Raw genomic sequence first — 20,981 nt, 5'->3', positions numbered from 1 at the left:
AGAGACCGTTGGCTTTTCACTTCTTGATTAAGATGTTTGTACAGAGAGTTTCCCGTGTACCACCCCTCCTTTGTGACTTTGTGGGGTCTGTATTGGTTTTCCTGAGCTTCAGAAACTATGATTCCATTAGACATTACTCCCTCTGTCACCTACTGGTGTAATTACCTCTAGACATCACCTCTGTGATTTGTTTAGGAAGATTGATTTTCTTTCTGTGATCCCTGATAGAATGTATTATATTTAGCTTCTTGTGTATTTGCTTTTTTATTCTCTCTATAGTCTCACAAAATTAAGTACACCCCTTGCTTTTTTGTAAATATTTTTTATATCTTTTAATGCGACAACACTGAAGAAATGACACTTTGCTACAATGTAAAGTAGTGAGTGTACAGCTTGTATAACAGTGTAAATTTGCTGTCCCCTCAAAATTAACTCTCACAGCCATTTAATGTCCAAACTGCTGGCAACAAAAGTGAGTACACTCCTAATTGAAAATGTCCAAATTGGGCCCAAAGTGTCAATATTTTTTGTCTGGCCACCATTTTCCAGCACTGCCTTAACCCTCATGGGTGTGGAGTTCAGTGGCAACCTTTGAAGGTCTGGTGGAGTCCTCTTCCACTCCATGACAACATCACAGAGCGGGTGGATGTTGGAGACCTTGCGCTCCTCCACCTACTGTTTGAGGATGCCCCACAGATACTCATTAGGGTTTAGGTCTGGAGACATGCTTGGCCAATCCATTACCTTTACCCTCATTTTCTTTAGCAAGGCAGCGGTTGTCTTGGAGTGTTTGGGGTCGTTGTGTTGGAATACTGCCCTGCGGCCCAGTCGCCGAAGGGAGGGGGATCATGCTCTGCTTCAGTATGTCACATTACATGTTGGCATTCATGGCTCCCTCAATGAACTGTAGCTCCCCAGTTTCGGCAGCACTCGTGCAGCCCCAGACCATGACACTCCCACCACCATACTTGACTGTAGGCAAGACACTTGTCATTGTACTCACCTGGTTTCTGCCACACACGCTTGACACTTCTGAGCCAAATAAATTTATCTTGGTCTCATCAGACCACAGGACATGGTTCCAGTAATCCATGTCCTTAGTCTGCTTGTCTTCAGCAAACTGTTAGCGGTCTTTCATCTTTAGAAGAGGCCTTCTTCTGGGACAACAACCATGCAGACCAATTTGATGCAGTGTGCGGCGTATGGTCTGAGCACTGATAGGCTGACCCCCACCCCACCCCTTCAAACCCTGCAGCAATGCTGACAGCCCTAATATGTCTATTTTCCAAAGGCAACCTCTGGATATGACCCTGAGCACGTGCGCTGTTCTGAGTGGAACCTGTTATGTTAAACCGCTGTATGGTCTTGGCCACCGTGCTGCGGCTCAGTTTCAGGGTCTTGCCAATCTTATAGCCTAGGCCATCTTGCCATCTTTTATGTAGAGCAACAATTCTTTCTTCTTTTTTTTTTTTTTTTTTTTTTTTTTTTTCCAGATCCTCCTGAGACCAGTAAGAGAGTGGATGACACCAAATTTAACACACCTGCTCCCCATTCACACTTGGGACCTTTGTAACACTGTGTCGTATGACACCGGGGAGGGAAAATTGCTTATTTTGGCCTAATTTGGACATTTTCACTTAAGAGTGTACTCTTAAGTTGCCAGCGGTTTAGACATTAATGGCTGTGAGTTAATTTGAGGGGACAGAAAATTTACACTCGCTACTTTACATTGTAGCAAAGTGTAATTTCTTCAGCACATGCAAAAAAAATATTTTCAAAAATGTGAGCGGTGTACTCACTTTTGTGAGATAGTGTGTGTGTGTGTGTGGGGGTTTTTTTTTTTTTAATAAGCTGCCATTGAAGTCCTAGGAGATCAAAAAAACAGAATTTTGTACTAAAAGGAGAGCCTAAAGGAGAGCTCCTAAACTCTGCTCAAAGCCTATGTGTATATTAACACGTAGGCTTTTATGGAGTTGAATTCAGGAGCTTTGGCAAAAAAAAGCCAAAATCTCTTAAACTTAAGTTTTTAGGGCCGAAACAACGAATCGATTATGAAAATAATCGTTAGTTGCAGCCTTTAGGAGCTGCTAGTGTACATGAAGCCTTAGAGCATGTGCTGGTTTATCAAATAACACTGTTAGATCGTTGTCACCCCAAGTACACACTAATAGTTGAACAGAAAAAAAACTGACCACTCAGGTCAGAGCAGCTGTACTAATAATCTGATGTTGGTACTGCAATCTCCTTTGCTGTGCTATGCTGTGGGCAGACCTTTTTCGGTGCTGAGCCTTCGACAGAAGCCGGCCTGGCTGCCATACACACTGGCCGAATGTCAGTCTTTTTCTGTTGACCCGGCCGATTCCACCCAATGTTTGGCCCATGTTTACTAGGCTTTAGGCATGCCAAACACATGAGTCAGGCAATATCAATGATGATATATCAAGAGCCAGTCAGTCTAGTATATATGAGGTAGCATTTTTAATTTCATAAATTTTATTTTTTATTTTTTTGTTATAAAGCGCAAGTAAAAATTTATTTCTGAGAGGCACCAGTCTTTTTTTATTTTTTTTATTTTTTTCTTTTTTTTTTTTTTTTTTCTTTTATGGGTACAATCCACTCCACTCTTTATATTTTGTACTGGCCTGTTTTTATTTGTAGAACGGCATGTTTTTTTCCTTCAGTTTGATGTATGGTTGAACAGAATTTCATATCTGTTTAATTCTGATCTCCCTGATCCTGCCTCAAATCTTATGTAATTTTTTTTATTTTTTTAGCTTTGTTCCTTTCACTGTAACCTTAAATAAGCTATAGCTCTGATTTTAATATCCTGGTGATCTTCCTAATGGGGAAACCCTCCCTCCTGTGTCACATTTGCCACGTTTTCGGGGGGGGGGGGGGGCGGTGGGTGGTATAATGCAGGTAATTGCACCCACTTCCGAGCATAGACCTCCGTGGGGGTTCTACGCCTCATGCCCCCCTAGGAATCAGGAAGTGAAGCCTTGCTTCATTCCCTTACCAAAGATGGCGGCGGCAGCATCCAAGGGACGGTGTGGCCCCGGATGCTGACATCGCGGGTGCCCTGGTCAGATGAGTGTCCTTATTTTTAAAAGTTTGCAGCTGCTGACTTAAAAAAAAACAAAAAAACAAAAAACTACTATTAAACACATGGGAGAATTTATGAAAACTAGAGCAGACAAACTGAACCAGCTGTTTACTAACCGGCCAATAACTTTTTAGCTTCGGTTTAAGCTTAGACTTTCCTCTGTGACCTCCCGACAACCCCCCATACCCCCCCCCCCCCCCCCGCCCCGCTTGTTTGGAACAAGCAGTGCATTTTAGTTTCGGCCATGTGCACTGCTCTATGCATACTATATATCCCAAAGTCCCTAGCTCATTTTTGGCTGGCTACGTTCCTACATACAGTGGGATTATGCAAAACAAACCTAGCCACCCTGTATTAGGAAGTCAAATCACAGTAACAAAATAAATAAAAGTAGTTGGCTACTTGGAGGAGGCTTGAAGTAATTTGATTTGTGGTTTGATGTGTATTGCTTGTAAATTAGTCCAAATCTGCTGGATCTGTCGTTCTACTTCACTGGGTATGTACTTGTTCAGAGTCGGTGAGACTTCGACCTCGTGCACACAGGAGGTTAGAAAAAAGCCAGTAATGCTAGCTGTAGGAAGCTGTAGCTTTTTTTTTTTTTTTTTTTTTTTTTTTTGCAAAACTATACTCCCATAAAAGCTTATGGCTCATGCTGAAACGCAGAAAGCTGTATTTTTCAGAGTTAGAGCATTTTTCCAGCCAGAAAACGCCCCTGCCAAAAACTGGTTACAGCCTATGTGTGCATGGACACCTAGGATAACATGCTAGGGAGTTTGACTGCAGAAAAAAACGTCTGAAGCCAAAAACAGCAGCTGTAAAAATATCCAGTGTGCATGAGGCCTTAAAGTGGAACTGAAGTTCTTGATACTTGCCTCCTCTCCAGTGCTGATGTCCCACAGGTCCCTCTTCTTCCGGATGCTGGTATCTGGCTGTCTTGATTGGTCTGCTTGGGATAACATAACTCCTAGCATGAGTATCAGTTTAGCCATCCTGATACACAAGCACAATGCCAGAAATGTAAATTGAGCCATGCATGAGAAGCTCAGTTGTAAGTTCTGCAGAACACTGCATGCAGGCGTTGCAATTAGCATGCCTGCTTGTAAGCTTTTTATTTTGATTCAAGGTGATTTAAGATTCCAATAAGTGAGCATCAACAAGCCACTCTTCTTCAAAAGACCAAAAGTGGAGAGTTTATGGTTAGGGCTTACCAAAACAAATTATTTTTCTAGTAAGACTTGGAACAAGTATGTATGTAAGTACTTCTGACTTTCCAGGTATGCATACTAAATCCATACACTCTTCCTCTGTATCCTACATTAAAGGGGAGAGGGAGAGTGTTTTAAAAACTGAACAAGATGGTCAAGTGACTGCTTTTGTCTAAGGTCTAGCAGGGGAAATAAAGATAATTTGCATGCCTTTTTGTGTTACATGTTAAATCAATCCAGTGGACCTGTATAGGTTGTTTTTAACTTTGCATACTGTTTTTTGTATTTTCAAAGCCTTTTTTTTTATTTTTTATTTTTATATATTTGTATAAAATTTTCCCCTTTCATTTAGGATGAAAACCAGGATACCCAAACTTATTCTGATCATGATGTTGTTCCTGATGTAAGTCATTTTTTCACTTAATTTCTCTGGGAAAGAAGAATTGAAAAAAATTGAAGTCAGATTGCAATAATTTTATTATGAAGTGAAACAAGTCCAGCCTGAGCTCTTTGGCTTGGATTCTCCTATGGGTCACAGGAGGGTAATTTTGTTTTGCACTCTTGTGGCCTATTTTTCAGCAGAGTGTGGTCTCAAGTCTGCTTTCTGCTGACGTCACTTGAATCAGTTCAGGCACCGCGTCATCGCGACAAAGTCTGAATCTGCCAGGTGCTTGGACTGATGCCCGTCTCAGCTGCTGAGAGACTGAGATGGCCACTCCCCGCCTTCCACAGCTCAGCGTTACAGTGGGGGGCGGGGAACGAGACAGAGCGGAGTGAACTGAGCCACTGGCGACATTCAATCGCGCGGTTCTCAGTGCAGACCTGGCAAAAAATTTATACAAAATTCCCACATGTAGTGTAATATGATACAAATCGATCTTTGTGTGTATCATTTTATATTTACATTGGCTGCATTGTCATGGAATAAAATACACTTCTATCATGGATTGCTTTCAAACTGTCAAGGGAAGTTTTCAGTGTAGGAGAAATGTAAGGGAGTTTTAAAGGCGGAAGGTTTTTTATAACCTTTTGTGTGTGTGGCAACCACCCCTTTTGCACTCCCTTATTACTTAAGCTCCAGTGATGTCCACGAGTGTCTAAACCAGTCGGGACACTCTGACAACCACAGTTGTCAGTCGGCAGAGAGGGGCATGGCTCCCTGTCTGAATGGACGCACGGAGCTATGACTCAGCTCCAGTGCCCCCATAGTAAGCTGCTGACCGTAGGGACATTTGATGGAGAGGGGCCCGAAGCAGCTAAGGGGGACCCGAGAAGAGGAGGATCTGGGCTGCTATGTGCAAAACCAATTGCACAGAGCAAGTAAGTATAACATGATTTTTTTTTTTTTTTTTTTTTTTTTCGAGACCTTACAATCACTAAGCTGTATTTTATACCCAAAACCAAAAGTATAATCTAGAGCATCATGCCAATCATTAGATGTGGTGGCTGCATTTAGTGTTCTGTTTTAGTTCCCCCCCCTCTCTATTCACCTGGTGATCTGGCCAGTAACACCTAATAGAATATGACACCACTCTGGATGAGGGTGCACAGAGGGCATGTTTGGACAGCGGTATTGTCAGTCTAGGGAGAGATGTTGAGTTTAGAAGTAATAGATTTACATACAGTAACAAATTTAACCTGATCTCCAGCTAATACTCTGTAATGAGTTACAGCAAACATGTTTTCTTTTTTGGGATAAAGGGTTTGTGTAAATTAAAGCTGATCATTTTAGGAACCCATGTCTGTTAAATGGTCTGTCTTATCCCTGTAACTGAGTTTTTCTCTTGAAAAACAGACTGGCTGGATCACCAGATGAAAAAGGTGAGCCTAAAATAAATTAATACAGCTATCACATCTAAGAATTGGTAAGCTACCATTTTTAATGTTTGATTTGGGGTTTAATACTGCTTTAATAAGGGTTTATAGGCTGAATATTTAAAGATTCTTGGACCCTTTGAGACTAATGTATCCCATAGGGTTCGCAAATCTTTCTGCATACTGGTGTGCTTAAAGTGGTTGTAAACCCTTTACAACCACTTTTTACTACAGGTAAGCCTGTAGCTACACCCCGGATATCTCCTAAACCTGCATGGTTTAGGAGATATCCCCTGTATCTGCATGTGCCACTGTCATCGGCACATACGCACTGAAGCAATGGCATGTATGTTGCTTCAGTTAGTGTGCCGTTACCGGCGGGTCCCGCGTGCGTGCACGGGAGTGACGTCATCACGGCTCTGACCAATCCTAGCCAGAAGTAACTCCGGGAGCTATGTCGCTGGCTGGAGCCGTGTACGAGTACCACTATGGGGGCTTAGATCTAAGACAAGTAGATGCATATGCATACTAGCTCATTATGCCTTTGTCTTGTGGGTTTTTCTTTTTTTGTTTTACAACCACTTAAAAGCAGGAGGGAGAGAGGGAGCTCTCTATATCGTAGCTTACCCATTCTTAGATGTGATGACTGTATTGGTTATCTTTTTACATTTTTATTTTCTGGTGATCCAGCCAGTAAGCCTGTTTTTCAACAGAACAAGCTCTCCTTAAGATTTCTATTTACCACAGACAGGGGTGCTTTCAATGATTGGCTCTTATTTATTCATGTAAAACTTTTAACCAAAAGGAAAAACCTATAGTTGTAATTGCAGTATTAGCGGCTAGTGCTAGTACTTCTGACACTCCCACACTTGAGTTGTTAATGCTGGTTTGCCTGTCGGTATTCCTGTGGTTGGAAGCCTGTCCTTTTAGCTGCTGATCGGAAGCAGTTACCAATATGCCCGTTCAGTCAGTGCTGGGGGCCACTGAGTGAACACACTCCCAGCAGAGAATATTAGTGTGGGGTGTATGCATATGTGGCAGGTTTAAGCCAGCTACTGTGCTGTCATGTAAATGCATGCAGCAACATGTTTGACTGGATTTTTTGTTGTGATGCTTGAGAATGAGAGTTCAAATGAAGGCTCTATTCACACTTTACACAGCGAGAACGCCTGTTTCCGCTCACGGTTTTTGCACTTTTTCCGCATGCTTTCGCATATCATGCATAGGGCTACCTATTCAAGTGAATGGGCTGCCCTATGTGAGACAAATGTGCCAAAGAAGCTCCAGAACATTTTCGGTTGTGGAGTGAGGCGTTTTTTCAGCGCGTGTTTGTAGTGCAAGAAAATGCTCATCCGCTAATTGTGATTGGAGTGTCATTAAAGGCACTTCAAGCACTATGTTTGTTTGCAGCACATTTCCGAGACTGGCAGCAAAACATGTTTCTTCTGGGCACTTTGTCTCATGCTCTGGAATTGGAAAGTGTGAATGCAGCCTAAAACGAGCCATCTCTGGCTGCTTTCAGAGCTTTTTTTTTTATTTGCTGCTTGACGAAATAGTTTACGAATACCTCCCTCTGTCCCAAGATTGTGGCAAGAAACAAACTCTTAGCTGCTACAACCAGTTCCATAGATATTGTTCCTTGAGATTTTTAGCAGCGAATTTAACCACTTCAGCCCCGGAAGGTTTTACCCCCTTCCTGACCAGAGCACTTTTTACAATTCGGCACTGCGTCGCTTTAACTGCTAATTGCGCGGTCATGCAATGCTGTACCCAAACGAAATTTGCGTCCTTTTCTTCCCACAAATAGAGCTTTCTTTTGATGGTATTTGATCACCTCTGCCGGTTTTTTATTTTTTGCGCTATACACGGAAAAAGACCGAAAATTTTGAAAAAAAATGATATTTTCTACTTTTTGTTCTAAAAAAAAATCCAATAAACTCAATTTTAGTCATACATTTAGGCCAAAATGTATTCGGCCACATGTCTTTGGTAAAAAAAATGTCAAGTGTATATTTATTGGTTTGCGCAAAAGTTATAGCGCCTACAAACTAGGGTACATTTTCTGGAATTTACACAGCCTTTAATTTATGACTGCCTATGTCGTTTCTTGAGGTGCTAAAATGGCAGGGCAGTACAAAACCCCCACAAATGACCCCATTTTGGAAAGTAGACACCCCAAGGAAATTGCTGAGAGGCATGTTGAGCCCATTGAATATTCATTTTTTTTGTCCCAAGTGATTGAATAATGACCAAAAAAAAAAAAAAAAAATTACAAAAAGTTGTCACTAAATGATATATTGCTCACACAGGCCATGGGCATATGTGGAATTGCACCCCAAAATACATTTAGCTGCTTCTCCTGAGTACGGGGATACCACATGTGTGGGACTTTTTGGGAGCCTAGCCGCGTACGGGACCCCGAAAACCAATCACTGCCTTCAGGATTTCTAAGGGCGTACATTTTTGATTTTACTCCTCACTACCTATCACAGTTTTGAAGGCCATAAAATGCCCAGATGGCATAAAACCCCCCAGATGACCCCATTTTGGAAAGTAGACACCCCAAGCTATTTGCTTTGAGGCATGTTGAGTCCATGGAATGTTTTATATTTTGACACAAGTTGCGGGAAAGTGACAAATTTTATTTATTTATTTTTTTGCACAAAGTTGTCACTAAATGATATATTGCTCACACAGGCCATGGGCATATGTGGAATTGCACCCCAAAATACATTTAGCTACTTCTCCTGAGTACGGGGATACCACATGTGTGGGACATTTTGGGAGCCTAGCCGCGTACGGGGCCCCGAAAACCAATCCCCGCCTTCAGGATTTCTAAGGGTGTAAATTTTTGATTTCACTCTTCACTGCCTATCACAGTTTCGGAGGCCATGGAATGCCCAGGTGGCACAAACCCCCCCCAAATGACCCCATTTTGGAAAGTAGACACCCCAAGCTATTTGCTGAGAGGCATGGTGAGTATTTTGCAGCTCTCATTTGTTTTTGAAAATAAAGAAAGACGAGAAAAAACTTTTTTTTTTTTTTTTTCAATTTCAAAACTTTGTGACAAAAAGTGAGGTCTGCAAAATACTCACTATACCTCTCATCAAATAGCTTGGGGTGTCTACTTTCCAAAATGGGGTCATTTGGGGGGGTTTTTTGCCACCTGGGCATTCCATGGCCTCCGAAACTGTGATAGGCAGTGAAGAGTGAAATCAAAAATTTACGGCCTTAGAAAGCCTGAAGGCGGTGCTTGGTTTTTGGGGTCCCGTACGCGGCTAGGCTCCCAAAAAGTCTCACACGTGGTATCCCCGTACTCAGGAGAAGCAACAGAATGCATTTTGGGGTGTAATTTCACATATTCCCATGGCATGTTTGAGCAATATATCATTTAGTGACAACTTTGCGCAAAAAAAAATAAAAAATTGTCTCTTTCCCGCAACTTGTGTCACAATATAAAATATTCCATGGACTCGACATGCCTCTCAGCAAATAGCTTGGGGTGTCTACTTTCCAAAATGGGGTCATTTGGGGGGGGGGTTTGAACTGTCCTGGCATTTTATGCACAACATTTAGAAGCTTATGTCACACATCACCCACTCTTCTAACCACTTGAAGACAAAGCCCTTTCTGACACTTTTTGATTACATAAAAAAATAATTTTTTTTTGCAAGAAAAATTACTTTGAACCCCCAAACATTATATATTTTTTTAAAGCAAATGCCCTACAAATTAAAATGGTGGGTGTTTCATTTTTTTTTTCACACAGTATTTGCGCAGCGATTTTTCAAACGCATTTTTTGGGGAAAAAACACACTTTTTTAAATTTTAATGCACTAAAACACACTATATTGCCCAAATGTTTGATGAAATAAAAAAGAAGATCTTAGGCCGAGTACATGGATACCAAACATGACATGCTTTAAAATTGCGCACAAACGTGCAGTGGCGACAAACTAATTTTATTTTAAAACTGTTCCTTTTCATTTTTTTTTTTTAATCATTTTTATTATCTCAGGGAATGTAAATATCCCCTATCATAGCAATAGGTAGTGACAGGTACTCTTTTTTTTGAAAAAATTGGGGTCTATTAGACCCTAGATTTCTCCTCTGCCCTCAAAGCATCTGACCACACCAAGATCGGTGTGATAAAATGCTTTCCCAATTTCCCAATGGCGCTGTTTACATCCGGCGAAATCTAAGTCATAAAATGCTCGTAGCTTCCGGTTTCTTAGGCCATAGAGATGATTGGAGCCACTCTGGTCTCTGATCAGCTCTATGGTCAGCTGGCTGAATCACTGGCTGCATTCTCAGGTTCCCTGTTGAGACAGGAGAGCCAGAGAAAAACACGAAAGACGTTGGGGGGGGGGGGGGGGGAGCATTCCCTCCCACTGCTTGTAAAAGCAGTCTAGAGGCTAATTAGCCGCTAGGATTGCTTTTACATGAAAGCCGACCGCTGGCTGAAAAGAATGATACCAAGATGATGCCTAAACCTGCAGGCATCATTCTGGTATAACCACTCAAAGTTGTGAATGGCGTACCTGAAGACAAAAAAATGGTTAACAATAAAGCACAGTAAACGGTAAAGTATAAAAAATTGCATACCTGAAAAGCAAACATGATAAAACATAATAACAATAAAACATTGCAGAATAGAATACAGTAAAAAAGAGCAGAACAATAGAGAGAGAACAATAAAACGACAACTATTTTTTATTTTATATTTTTGTTTGTTTTTTTTTTTTTTTTTTTACACTTTTTTTTTTGTAACTAACTTTAATAACTGTAACCGGTTCCAGGTTCGGGTCTCTCAAAATGCGATGGCATCTTGGGAGACCCTGTGAAAGTGTGCCTAGTCTGTGCAATGCTGTACCCTACGCTAATACTCAACTAGTGAATGGTAGCGTTCAAAACATTCACCAAAGCAAAGACCAGGATTGTCAGGACAGGAGAGACAATAATAGCGGGTGTCACGCCTATATCCGCGCTTGCTACAGACACGACATCTTTTTTGGGGGGGTTCGTTGGGTAGGGGTACTCGGGAGGACATAAAGAAAATGCCTCTCATGCAGCCGACTGCATTTGGTTGGGGATGTGAATGGGGGAAGTACGGGCGCTGCAGAAGTGGTGGGTTCCCAATTAGGATTGGCGAATGCAGCAGGAAGGGCATTATGGGCACGACGGGCCTGTGTTTGTCTTTTTGGTGGCAGCGGGACACTACTTGTGCTTGCCACCTCACCAGCTAGAACTGCACTTATGGGACTCGCCACGTCACCAAGTGTTACTGCAATGCGGGTTTGACTACGACCGGGGTGTACTAGGCCGCTGGTGCTTGCCAGTTCACCAAAACGCTACCAAAAAAACTGTTAGCGATCGCAGGGATCAGGCCTGACTCTGCGAACGCTGCAGTTATGCGTTTAGTGTTTTGTAAGTGACAGTGATCGATCGATACTGCACTTGGGTGGGCTGGGCTGGGCCGGGCGGAGGGGAAAAACGCAGGTGCTAGCGGGTATCTGGGCTGATCCCGCTAACACTGCGTTTTTGGGAACCCTAAACTGCTGGGGACGCTAGTATAGATCTGATCAGATATTGATCCGATCAGATACTATACCACTAAGGGAGGCGTATGCTGCGTGCGTGGGTGTTAGCGGTACTGGCGCTAATCTGACACTGCCTGGGGCGACGCATATCACCGCCGGGCGATCAGGGGGCTAAACCTTTATTCGGTAATAAACGGCGGGTGCCCTGACACTATAAAAAATAAACGAACTAACCAGCGTCACCCGTAACACTTATACGGTGATCAGTGGTGAAAGGGTTAACTAGGGGGCAATCAAGGGGTTAAAACATTTATTAGATAGTATATGGGGGTCCCTGACGCTATAAAACGCTGACGGCGAACCTAAATATTTACCTCCCTAACTAGCGTCACCAGCGACACTAATACAGCGATCAGAAAAGTGATCGCTTAGTGACACTGATGACAGGGGGTGATCAAGGGGTTAAAACTTTATTAGGGGGGGTTAGGGGGGTACCCTAGACCTAAAGGGGGCTACCACTCACTGCCCTAACACTGTAACTGTCACAAACTGACACCAATCAGTAATCAGAAAAAAAAAAAAAAATACTGCTTGGTGTCAGTTTGTGACGGGGGGGGGGGGGGGGGGGGGGTCGGGGGTGTTTTATGTGCCTGGCATGTTCTACTGTGTGTGTGTGTGTGTGTGTGTGTGTGTGTGTAGTGTTTTGTGCACTTACATGTCTTCTCTCCTCGGCGCTGGAACGGAAACTGCCAAGCCGAGGAGAGATGACATCACATCCTCTGCCTGTGTGAAACTACACACAGGCAGGGGAGGATTCCGATTGGCTGGGAGCGATCGCGGGGGGGGGGGCACGATCGGATGGTCTCCCCCTCGCCTCCCAACGCTCCCAGTGAAATGCTGGCAACGGGGGGGTCCGATCGGACCCCCCGCCCGCGGGAGGCAGATCACGTACAGGTACGTGATTCTGCCTGCCCGTGCCATTCTGCCGACGTATATCTACGTTAGGCGGTCGGCAAGTGGTTAAGGCCTTGTTCACACTATTGCAGGAATTGCACCTGGTCCCGCACCTGCAACCACCCAGTGAAAATGTGCTGCATTTTAAAACCAAGCAAGATTGCCATTCATTCTTACAGGCACCCCTACACATTTTAAACGCAAGCCTGTTTGTGGGTGCAGGAAACCGCCACAAAATCACATGCAATTTCCCAGCTGCTGTAACTTGAAAATGGTAAACTTTTTTTTCCTGCTTTAGATGCAGGCACAGCAGCCCATTCAAATGAACGGGCTGCCGTGCCTGCCCAAATGTGACCCACAGACCCACAATCATATGCAGCAGGCCTAAAGCTTGAACTAAAGGCAAAACTTCCATTTTTATTTTTTTGCCATCTGTGTCCCATTGAGATTTCTCTTCACTTACTGTCCCATAGCCAAAACAGGAACTGACAGGAAACCCCTTCAAATTGAGGGAATGTCAGCAGAACTAGTGTCCCCATGTTAGGACTCTCCCCTCTATTGGGGTTCTGATGTCAACCCAAAATTTTGTTATTTTGCCTTTTAGTTACACCTTAGTGGCATGTGTGGTTTATTAAAAAAATAAAGCTTTAAATAGTCTGTCCATCCGAATGCATTCTAAAAACCTGAAATTGTGTTTAAATATTCTGGTACACTTAAATTGAATTATTTTTTTTTTTAATTAGGAAGGCGAAGAGGAAGATAATGATAAAGGTTAGTCTTCAATTTTACTTTTCTTGCAACTTAGTTTAAAATTGTTCATCATTTGAGACCCAGTAAGGCTGTCTACTTAAATTATTATTTTTTATTGTATTAATGGAATAAAGAAGAGATATTATATATAAATATATATATATATATATATATATATATATATATATATATATATATATATATATATATATATATATATATATATATATATATATATTATTCCATTATACGGTAAGTAGGTATTTTTAAGATGCCTAATTAAGAGGTTGGTGTAAACCTAATTTCCTTTTGGAAACCATAATGCTGCGTATGACCACCATTTGGAGGATACTTTGTGCTACCCACCTTCTGTATGGATTGTCTAAGTCCTTGTGAAAACGTGGCTATTTTATCTCTGAAGATCACTGAAACTTATGACTACATGGTATAAATAGAAGAATGATCAATTCAGAGTGAAGAATTGCACTGAACTGGAGCACTATGAACTACTACCGAGCAATGCTCTTGTACGACGTGCCTTTTATGATATGAAACCTGGTACAAGAGTGACCATTGTCTTTATTATGCGGAACATCATTGTCATATTGTCTATGCCATTTATCGTGAAACATCATGCTTGTAGGATGTGTGATCACTGTGGAACATCTTTCCAGTATACTTGGATATTCTCATGGAACATGTCACAGCCATGCTGCTGAAGCTCAAAATTTGCCTAGAGAATATGACTAGTATTGGTATGACCAGTATATGCTGCCTTTTCCATAATTGGGGATACATGAACACTACTTCTGCTTGGATACCTGCAATGCTGGGATGCTTCTGATACTGCTTTTGCTCTTGAACACCACATAGCTATGTTGTCACCTAGTCAGCAGGCTGAAGATATCTTGCGCTTGGACTTATGACTGTTTGAAGAATTCTGACTCGTGTTCCAGGCCTAGTATTGGAATGAAGAATGACTGTTCTCGCTCCAGGACAGTTTACCCACTTGTTTTGACTTGAAGTCCATCCGTCTTGTGTTTCTGAAGACTTGCTGTGGATTGTGGGGCTCTGTTATATGAAGTTCTTTTGCACATCAGGAATCGGATCATTATCATCATGTCTAATTTGCTGTCTTGCCATGAAGAATGTCCTCTTGTTTGTCTATACTTTTAAAGCAATGTTTACTGTTAACCAGATTTGTTTTCTCTAGGTCCTACACTAGAAATTGAATTTGTTTAAACTTCTTACTTTGCCATGTTTATCCCTGTTAAATCCTCTTAGATATAACAGGTTCTGGTGATGGTACACACGACGTATCTAAACCCCTTCATTCAGAAGACAATGGATCAGGACTCGCTGTTAAAGAAGAAGTGAAAGATAACAATTCTGTGAAAGAAGCTGATGACGATAATGTGTCTGTCACAATCCAGGCTGAAGATGCCATTACTATCGATTGTGATGGGGATGACCTTCTTGAAACAGGTAAAAATGTAAAACTTGCAGATTCTGAGGCATGCAAGGCAAAGGATGAACAGGAGACGAGTGGCACCAAGGATGGCCTGGAGAAACAAAAAGATGTCATGTCCGAGGACCAAAAAGATGTCAAAGAGGAGAACGTAAAAGGAGATGGTGTTAAGAAAGAAGCTAGAGAAGGTTCGAAGAAAGCTGAATCTGGAGATAAAGACAAGGATTCTCAGAAGAAAGGTCCCTCGTCAACTGGGACCTCTGGTCAAGCAAAGAGGTTTGTTTTTCTATGTCAGTTTCTTACGATACTGATTACCAGCGTTCCCTAAGAGCACTCTACATTAAGGGGTAGCATCAAGAATATTAGTACCTTGTTTTTATTGTTTTTGAGCCTCCATAAGTTCCTTTTTTTTAAATTTTTTTTATTTTAAATTTTTTTTATTTTTAAAATTCAAGATCTTCCTAGTATGTTCTGACAATTTCATTATTGAATTGCCGGCAATTTTATTTTCATTCTTCCAAATTGACAAGTTTCTAAACTGCTTGTGGTGATGGTAAGAAACCGCTGCCCGAAAACAAAATGAAGTGAAGTCCTGTTCTTGAATTTGGGAGAAGATTTACCATAATTCCACATTGAATAGAATTATCAGAAAACCTAGAACTACAGGCATCCTGGGGAAAATCATATCAAGAAGCTTTTCAGGGAATCCTTGTGTTCTAAGATGCAGTTGAGCAATTGCAAGGTGTTTTTGTATTTTAGCCTTTTGTAACTAGGATCCATTGATGTGTTTTTGATTTTATTTCCTTAATTACTTGCTTCTTACAGTTCATCCAAAGATGGAAAGGAAAGCAAAACTACATCCAAAGATGAAAAAGGTAAGCTTTTCCCTGTCTTCTAGCTGGACTGGTATGTTCCTTTTTGATTTAACTATTTAGGTCCTGGTTTTGCATTGTATGGCCAATGCTATGTTTTCATATAATATTTTTTTATTTTTATTTTTTTCCCCTTATAGTATGAGCACTTTTTCTCTACTTGCAAACACACTACATTCCGTTTCCTTTAACGTGTTTTAAGAAATATTTTTACCCTGTCTGGCTGACATTCGAATTATCTAGCTCTGTTAGTTATTGACATGGATACTAAGTGATGTATGCTAGGAGTCGTGGTCTGCAGGCTATTGACTCAAAGTATTGATGCCAAAGGATTAGCTTTAAGTGGGAGCGGAGGTTCACTTTGAGGCTGAGCTGGGTGCATCCTAACCGTATGGTCGCGATCTTTCTCCAGCCTGGATCGGCTCTGTGGTGTCAACCTGCTGAAAACGTGTCACGGGGTGCAGAACATACTGCTCTTTTGTGATTCACAGGAGAAGTACAGCCAAACGAGCTTTGGCTGTATTTCTCTAACAATTACAGCAGCTATCCCTGACACTTACTTGGCCAGCTGCTTCTTTAAATGCCTGCCTTCTTCCTAACTGAGCTATATCCAAGATTGCTGCAGGGGTCCAATGAAGCCGCACTGTCATGCAGGCTCCAGGGGAAGATACTACAAGCCTATATATTAGGGCCAGTTCACACCATAGAAACGCAGTCCGGTTGCGTTCCGGGTGCTTTTCTGCATGCTCAGTTATGGTGAGTTTTTTGATGTAGTTCAGTGCATTTTCCCCTAATTTTAGAAAGGAAAAAAGTGTGTTCCAGAGCTTTTTTTTTTTTTTAATCCTTTTTACTGTGTTCCAGTTCAGTACAGAAAATATGCAGCATGCTCTACTTTTTTTTCCCCTCTGGAACTGACTGCACTGGTGTAAACTATGCCATTGAAAACCTTATGACCTACTATCCATGCATTTTTGATGCAGAAAAAAATGCATTTACTGCATGTGGTGTGATCTGGCCTTCACAACACTGTGCTGCAGAATTATAGCTCAAAAAAACTTCAAACATCACAATCGCCAAGAAATCCAAAATAAAAATCTCTCCATAGCCTCCGTAGTACAATAATATCAATAAAGTTCATAGATTTCAGAGGCTTTTGGATATTAAAGCATCTCTGTACTGTAATAAGTGCCAAATAGTCCCATAAAATAGTGATAAAGATGGTGTGAAGAAAAGACCCAGAGGGCAGATCTCACTGCAGTTGATCAGCAAACGTGCTCGACCATTCCCCCATGTGAGTAAGACTTGCCTTAAAATTTTGCATTGCGTATACATGATCGGCAAAATGCGCTTTTTTTAAGTCGCATTCAGATGTTTCATTCAGCACATTTATAAATTTGTAAACGTTGAATTTACCGTGAAACTTCATTAAAGATGCCAAAATGTGCAGCAATATTCCGGACTTGTTGTTAATAAGGAATCTTTTGGAGATGGAATGTAGTGTCTTGGTAAGAGACTTTTTTTTTTTTTTTTTTTTTCTTTTGCTTACTGAGGTTAGTTTGTTACTTGGACAATAAAAGTATAGGAAAACAAAATATGAATTTAAATGCTAGAGGGGGCTGGCCTTTTCATTGGGCATGGCAGAAGGTTGGGAGGTACTTTGCACCCCATTGTAGGTGGGGGACACTGTGGGGGCTGAGCTAAGGGGCTGGGTGGCAATTTGTGATGTTGTGGGTCACTGTGGGGGGCTGAGGGCTCTCGGGAACATATTGCCACTGAATGTTCCATCAGGGGTATTTTTTTTTTTTTTTTCTTTTAATTTGGACATATGTCTGCAGCAAGTAATATTTTCTATTGCTGTGCTTGACTTGAGGTGGGACTTGATGGCTTGTTTTTGTCAAGATATGAGTCCTAAGTAATTTCACACATTAGTCCAGACATGTGATACTTGTTTGTTGATATGTCCAATGTATTTTAAATCTTTAAGTGTTAAAAAAAATTTCGTCAGTTCCCTCTGATATATAGAAGTAAGCTCCCCAGTGCATGTTCCAAAAAATATGCTGTATAATAATTTACTATTGTATGGCAGCAGATAGCTGCCATAATCCCAGTATCCTGTTCATCAGCGGGCAGTTCTCTTTCAGATAAGTGGTCTCTGCAGCAGGTTCGCTACGATATCATTTTAATTAGGGGTGGGAGAGGGCCTCCCGTTGCGCTGTGGTGCTCCGATAAGCGTCGGAGACTATCGGGTCCTCTTCCCTGACGGGCGTGAAGCCGAGTAAGAGAAAGGTGGCCCCCACTCGGTTCCACACCACCCAAGGGTCTCAAAGGGGAAATTTTTCTTTTTTGCAAAAAAAAAAAAAAAAAAAAAAAAAACATTCTTCTCCTTTTCTCCTTCCCCTTCTTTCTTCTCCTTCCCCTTCTTTCTTCTCCTTCTCTTCTTTTCTTTTCCTTCTCCTGTAATAAGGGGTTAAATATGAACTTAGTGCTGTACTGAGCTTAATCATTTGTTTTGGCTTACTTATTTTACTGGAAGGGATTACTAATATGGCTGCTTTCTTACTTTTTCTGAACCACGTTTGTTCAGTGGGTGGATTTGGAATAAGCTGATTATTTTTGAGTACTCACAAAAGCACGAGGGGGTGGTGGGGTTGTAATATACTATTAACAATGTTTTAGCTTTCGAATTTGAGTATAGCCATGCTCTTGACACCTTGGGGTTGATTTACTAAAACTGGAGAGTGCAAAATCTGGTGTAGTTCTCCATAGAAACCAAGTCAACTTCAATTAAGCTTTGAAAAAAAAAATGGAAGTTGATTGGTTTCTATGCAGAACTGCACCAGATTTTTAACACTCCAGTTTTAGTAAATCAATGACCTTATGTCAGATCAGTTGAAATAGGAGTTCTGTCTTGCTCTGGGTAAGCTGTTCTGTCTGTATGATTAGCAATACTGGGAGTGTTCTGACAAAATAAGCAACCTGGCAGAATGTGCAACCAGTGTCACTTCCTGTGACGTGGAATCTGCTGTATTGCCAAACTGCACATGTGCAACGCATCGTACATGCCTTCAGTGGCTGACTTCGGTGCACAGAGGAGTTTGCCTGACAAAACGCTTGACTGACTACTGTGCATGGCAGAAATCAACTGCTTAAATTTACGTTGCTAAGAATACCAACCAAAGTAACTGCTTATTTTAGCAGTAAAGTGAGCATATATACGGTGTACCGTCAGCCACTGAAGGCATGTATGACGCGTTACGCATGCGCAGTGAGCACGGTTTGATGATACGGCTAATTCCACATCACAGGAAGTGACGCAGGTTGCTCTTTTTGTCAGAACACCTGCACAAACAGGTTTGCAGCATGTCAAGGCATTGAACAATATCTTTTTTTTTTTTTTTTTTTTTTTTTTAATTATCTCTTATCAAGTTTAAGGGCAGAGAGAACTTGGAACCCGTTTCAGTCTTTTTTTTTTTTTTTTTTTTTTTTTTTTTGCTGCCCTTGTCTCATGGTGTGTTGATGTGGCTTTGCTTAAATCTTTATCTGGTAACCACTGCTATCCTAGCGTTGGGTGTGTATGGGGGAGTTGGAGAATTCCTCAACCTGGCACAAAACCACAATTAAAACCTGATCTGGGCTATCAAATTCCAGTTTGATTTTGATCCAATGCAAGGGTTTTGGTAGTTTTCATCGCATGTTTCTAAACTCAATTGTAACATGCATGTCTGCTTTATTAGTGCATAGATCAGTTACTTATGTTCGCTTGACAAAAGACACCCCCCCCCCCCCCTGTCTTTGCTTATAGTGCATTGTGAGTCTAGCTATTCATACACAGGTCTGATCAGACACTTTCTGTAAGGAAATGTATCCAGGTTCTCCTAATATACTGGTTTAGTTCTTCTGTTCCATTAGTTTGGTGTTGCCATCTCTAATGTGTGTGATAATATAATCTATTATTTCAGGAACTACTAGTAGCACAAGTGGAAGCTCTCTGAGAAATCTTTGGGTCAGTGGACTTTCTTCGAATACTAAAGCAGCAGACCTGAAGAATCTCTTTGGAAAGTATGGAAAGGTGTGTTTGTGTAATATAAATATATTATATAATTTGGTCTAATTAAAAAAAACACACCATATCTGCTCAGTGCTTAAGGGTTGTGTGTGCTGCTTTTTTATTTTTTTTTTTTTTTTTTTTTTTTTTTTACAAAAATTAAGTTTATTGAGCCTGTGCTGTACAAGGAGTAATCCATACATAACATTACACAAACCAACAAGTTAATACAAGAGAAGACATTTTGATTTTAAAAAGAGGTACCCACATGAAGAGAAATGTTACAGGAGGAAACATTTGACAAATTCCATCCACATAAAAAAAACTAGGCATATGAAAACCGAGTAAAGGAAAAAACACTGCATGTACAATTCCCTAGTAATACCCTGGCAAATGAAAGATCTCCTGAAAGGCTGGACTCCACGAACATCCCCCCCAAGTAAGGGCAAATAGGCCACAGCTTATATTGAAAACCTTAAGAACAGGTATCTGCAGGCTGAAACCAGTGTAGCTTGCTTATTTCTTGACAAACACAAAACAATACAGACGTACAGCAGCTCAGCCAACATCTGGCCTTCAGCAGGGAAGGGACCCATGCAGGGGTCATAAAGTATTGTTAAAATATCCAGGAACATTAAATTATCCACGACTACCATAGGTATAACAGCAACAAGTTGTCATGGCTCCTGCTCCAAGGGAGGGCTAACATAGGGCTGTCACACCCGGAATAACTCTCGCAACCCTGGTTAGTCTTGAAAGGCTGTTGTATATCAGAGGGGCCACTTAATTTGTTAAAGCGGTGGAGGGTTCTGCCAACCACTTACTCCAGACTCTGTCATGCTTTTTTGGACACCCTCTGTGTGTATAGGTGTCCCTGTAAAGGGGTATCACAGTGTTAACAAGTGACTTCCATGAGCCTATAGATTGAGGAGTCTTCCGCTTCCAGCCTATGACAATGGACTTCCTGGCATAGAACAGCAGGAGACCCAACAGGGTTCTCTCTGCCACTCTTGGCACCAAGTCCTCCACCAGCCCCAGCAGGCATATTTTTGGGGAATGAGCAATAGAGATGCTTAGCAACTTGTTCACCTCTGAAAGAATTTGTGACCAGAAACCTGTAATTACCGGGCAGGACCAGAAAATGTGGATTTAGTCCGTGGGGGCATGATCACACCGCCAACACTCCGGTGAGAGAGAACACCTCATCTTGTGCACCCGAGCGGGAGTAA

General features: G+C 41.5%; 1 protein-coding gene across 5 annotated transcripts in view; it reads left to right on the top strand.

The window, feature by feature from the left end:
- Positions 1 to 20,981, top strand: part of SLTM (SAFB like transcription modulator) — a 214,329-nt gene that overhangs the window by 123,545 nt on the left and 69,803 nt on the right. For all 5 annotated transcript variants that reach the window (XM_073618821.1, XM_073618819.1, XM_073618818.1 and 2 more), the window contains 5 exons: positions 4,661 to 4,711; positions 13,361 to 13,388; positions 14,652 to 15,111; positions 15,661 to 15,710; positions 19,667 to 19,776. In XM_073618821.1, coding sequence (XP_073474922.1) covers positions 4,661 to 4,711; positions 13,361 to 13,388; positions 14,652 to 15,111; positions 15,661 to 15,710; positions 19,667 to 19,776 — 699 coding nt within the window. The remainder of the gene's footprint in view (positions 1 to 4,660; positions 4,712 to 13,360; positions 13,389 to 14,651; positions 15,112 to 15,660; positions 15,711 to 19,666; positions 19,777 to 20,981) is intronic.

This window comes from Aquarana catesbeiana, linkage group LG03 (assembly GCF_042186555.1).
Source record: "Aquarana catesbeiana isolate 2022-GZ linkage group LG03, ASM4218655v1, whole genome shotgun sequence".
Classification (NCBI taxonomy): domain Eukaryota; kingdom Metazoa; phylum Chordata; class Amphibia; order Anura; family Ranidae; genus Aquarana; species Aquarana catesbeiana.
The sequence above is the reverse complement of the archived record's forward strand: the minus strand, read 5'-3'. Positions and strand labels throughout refer to the sequence as shown.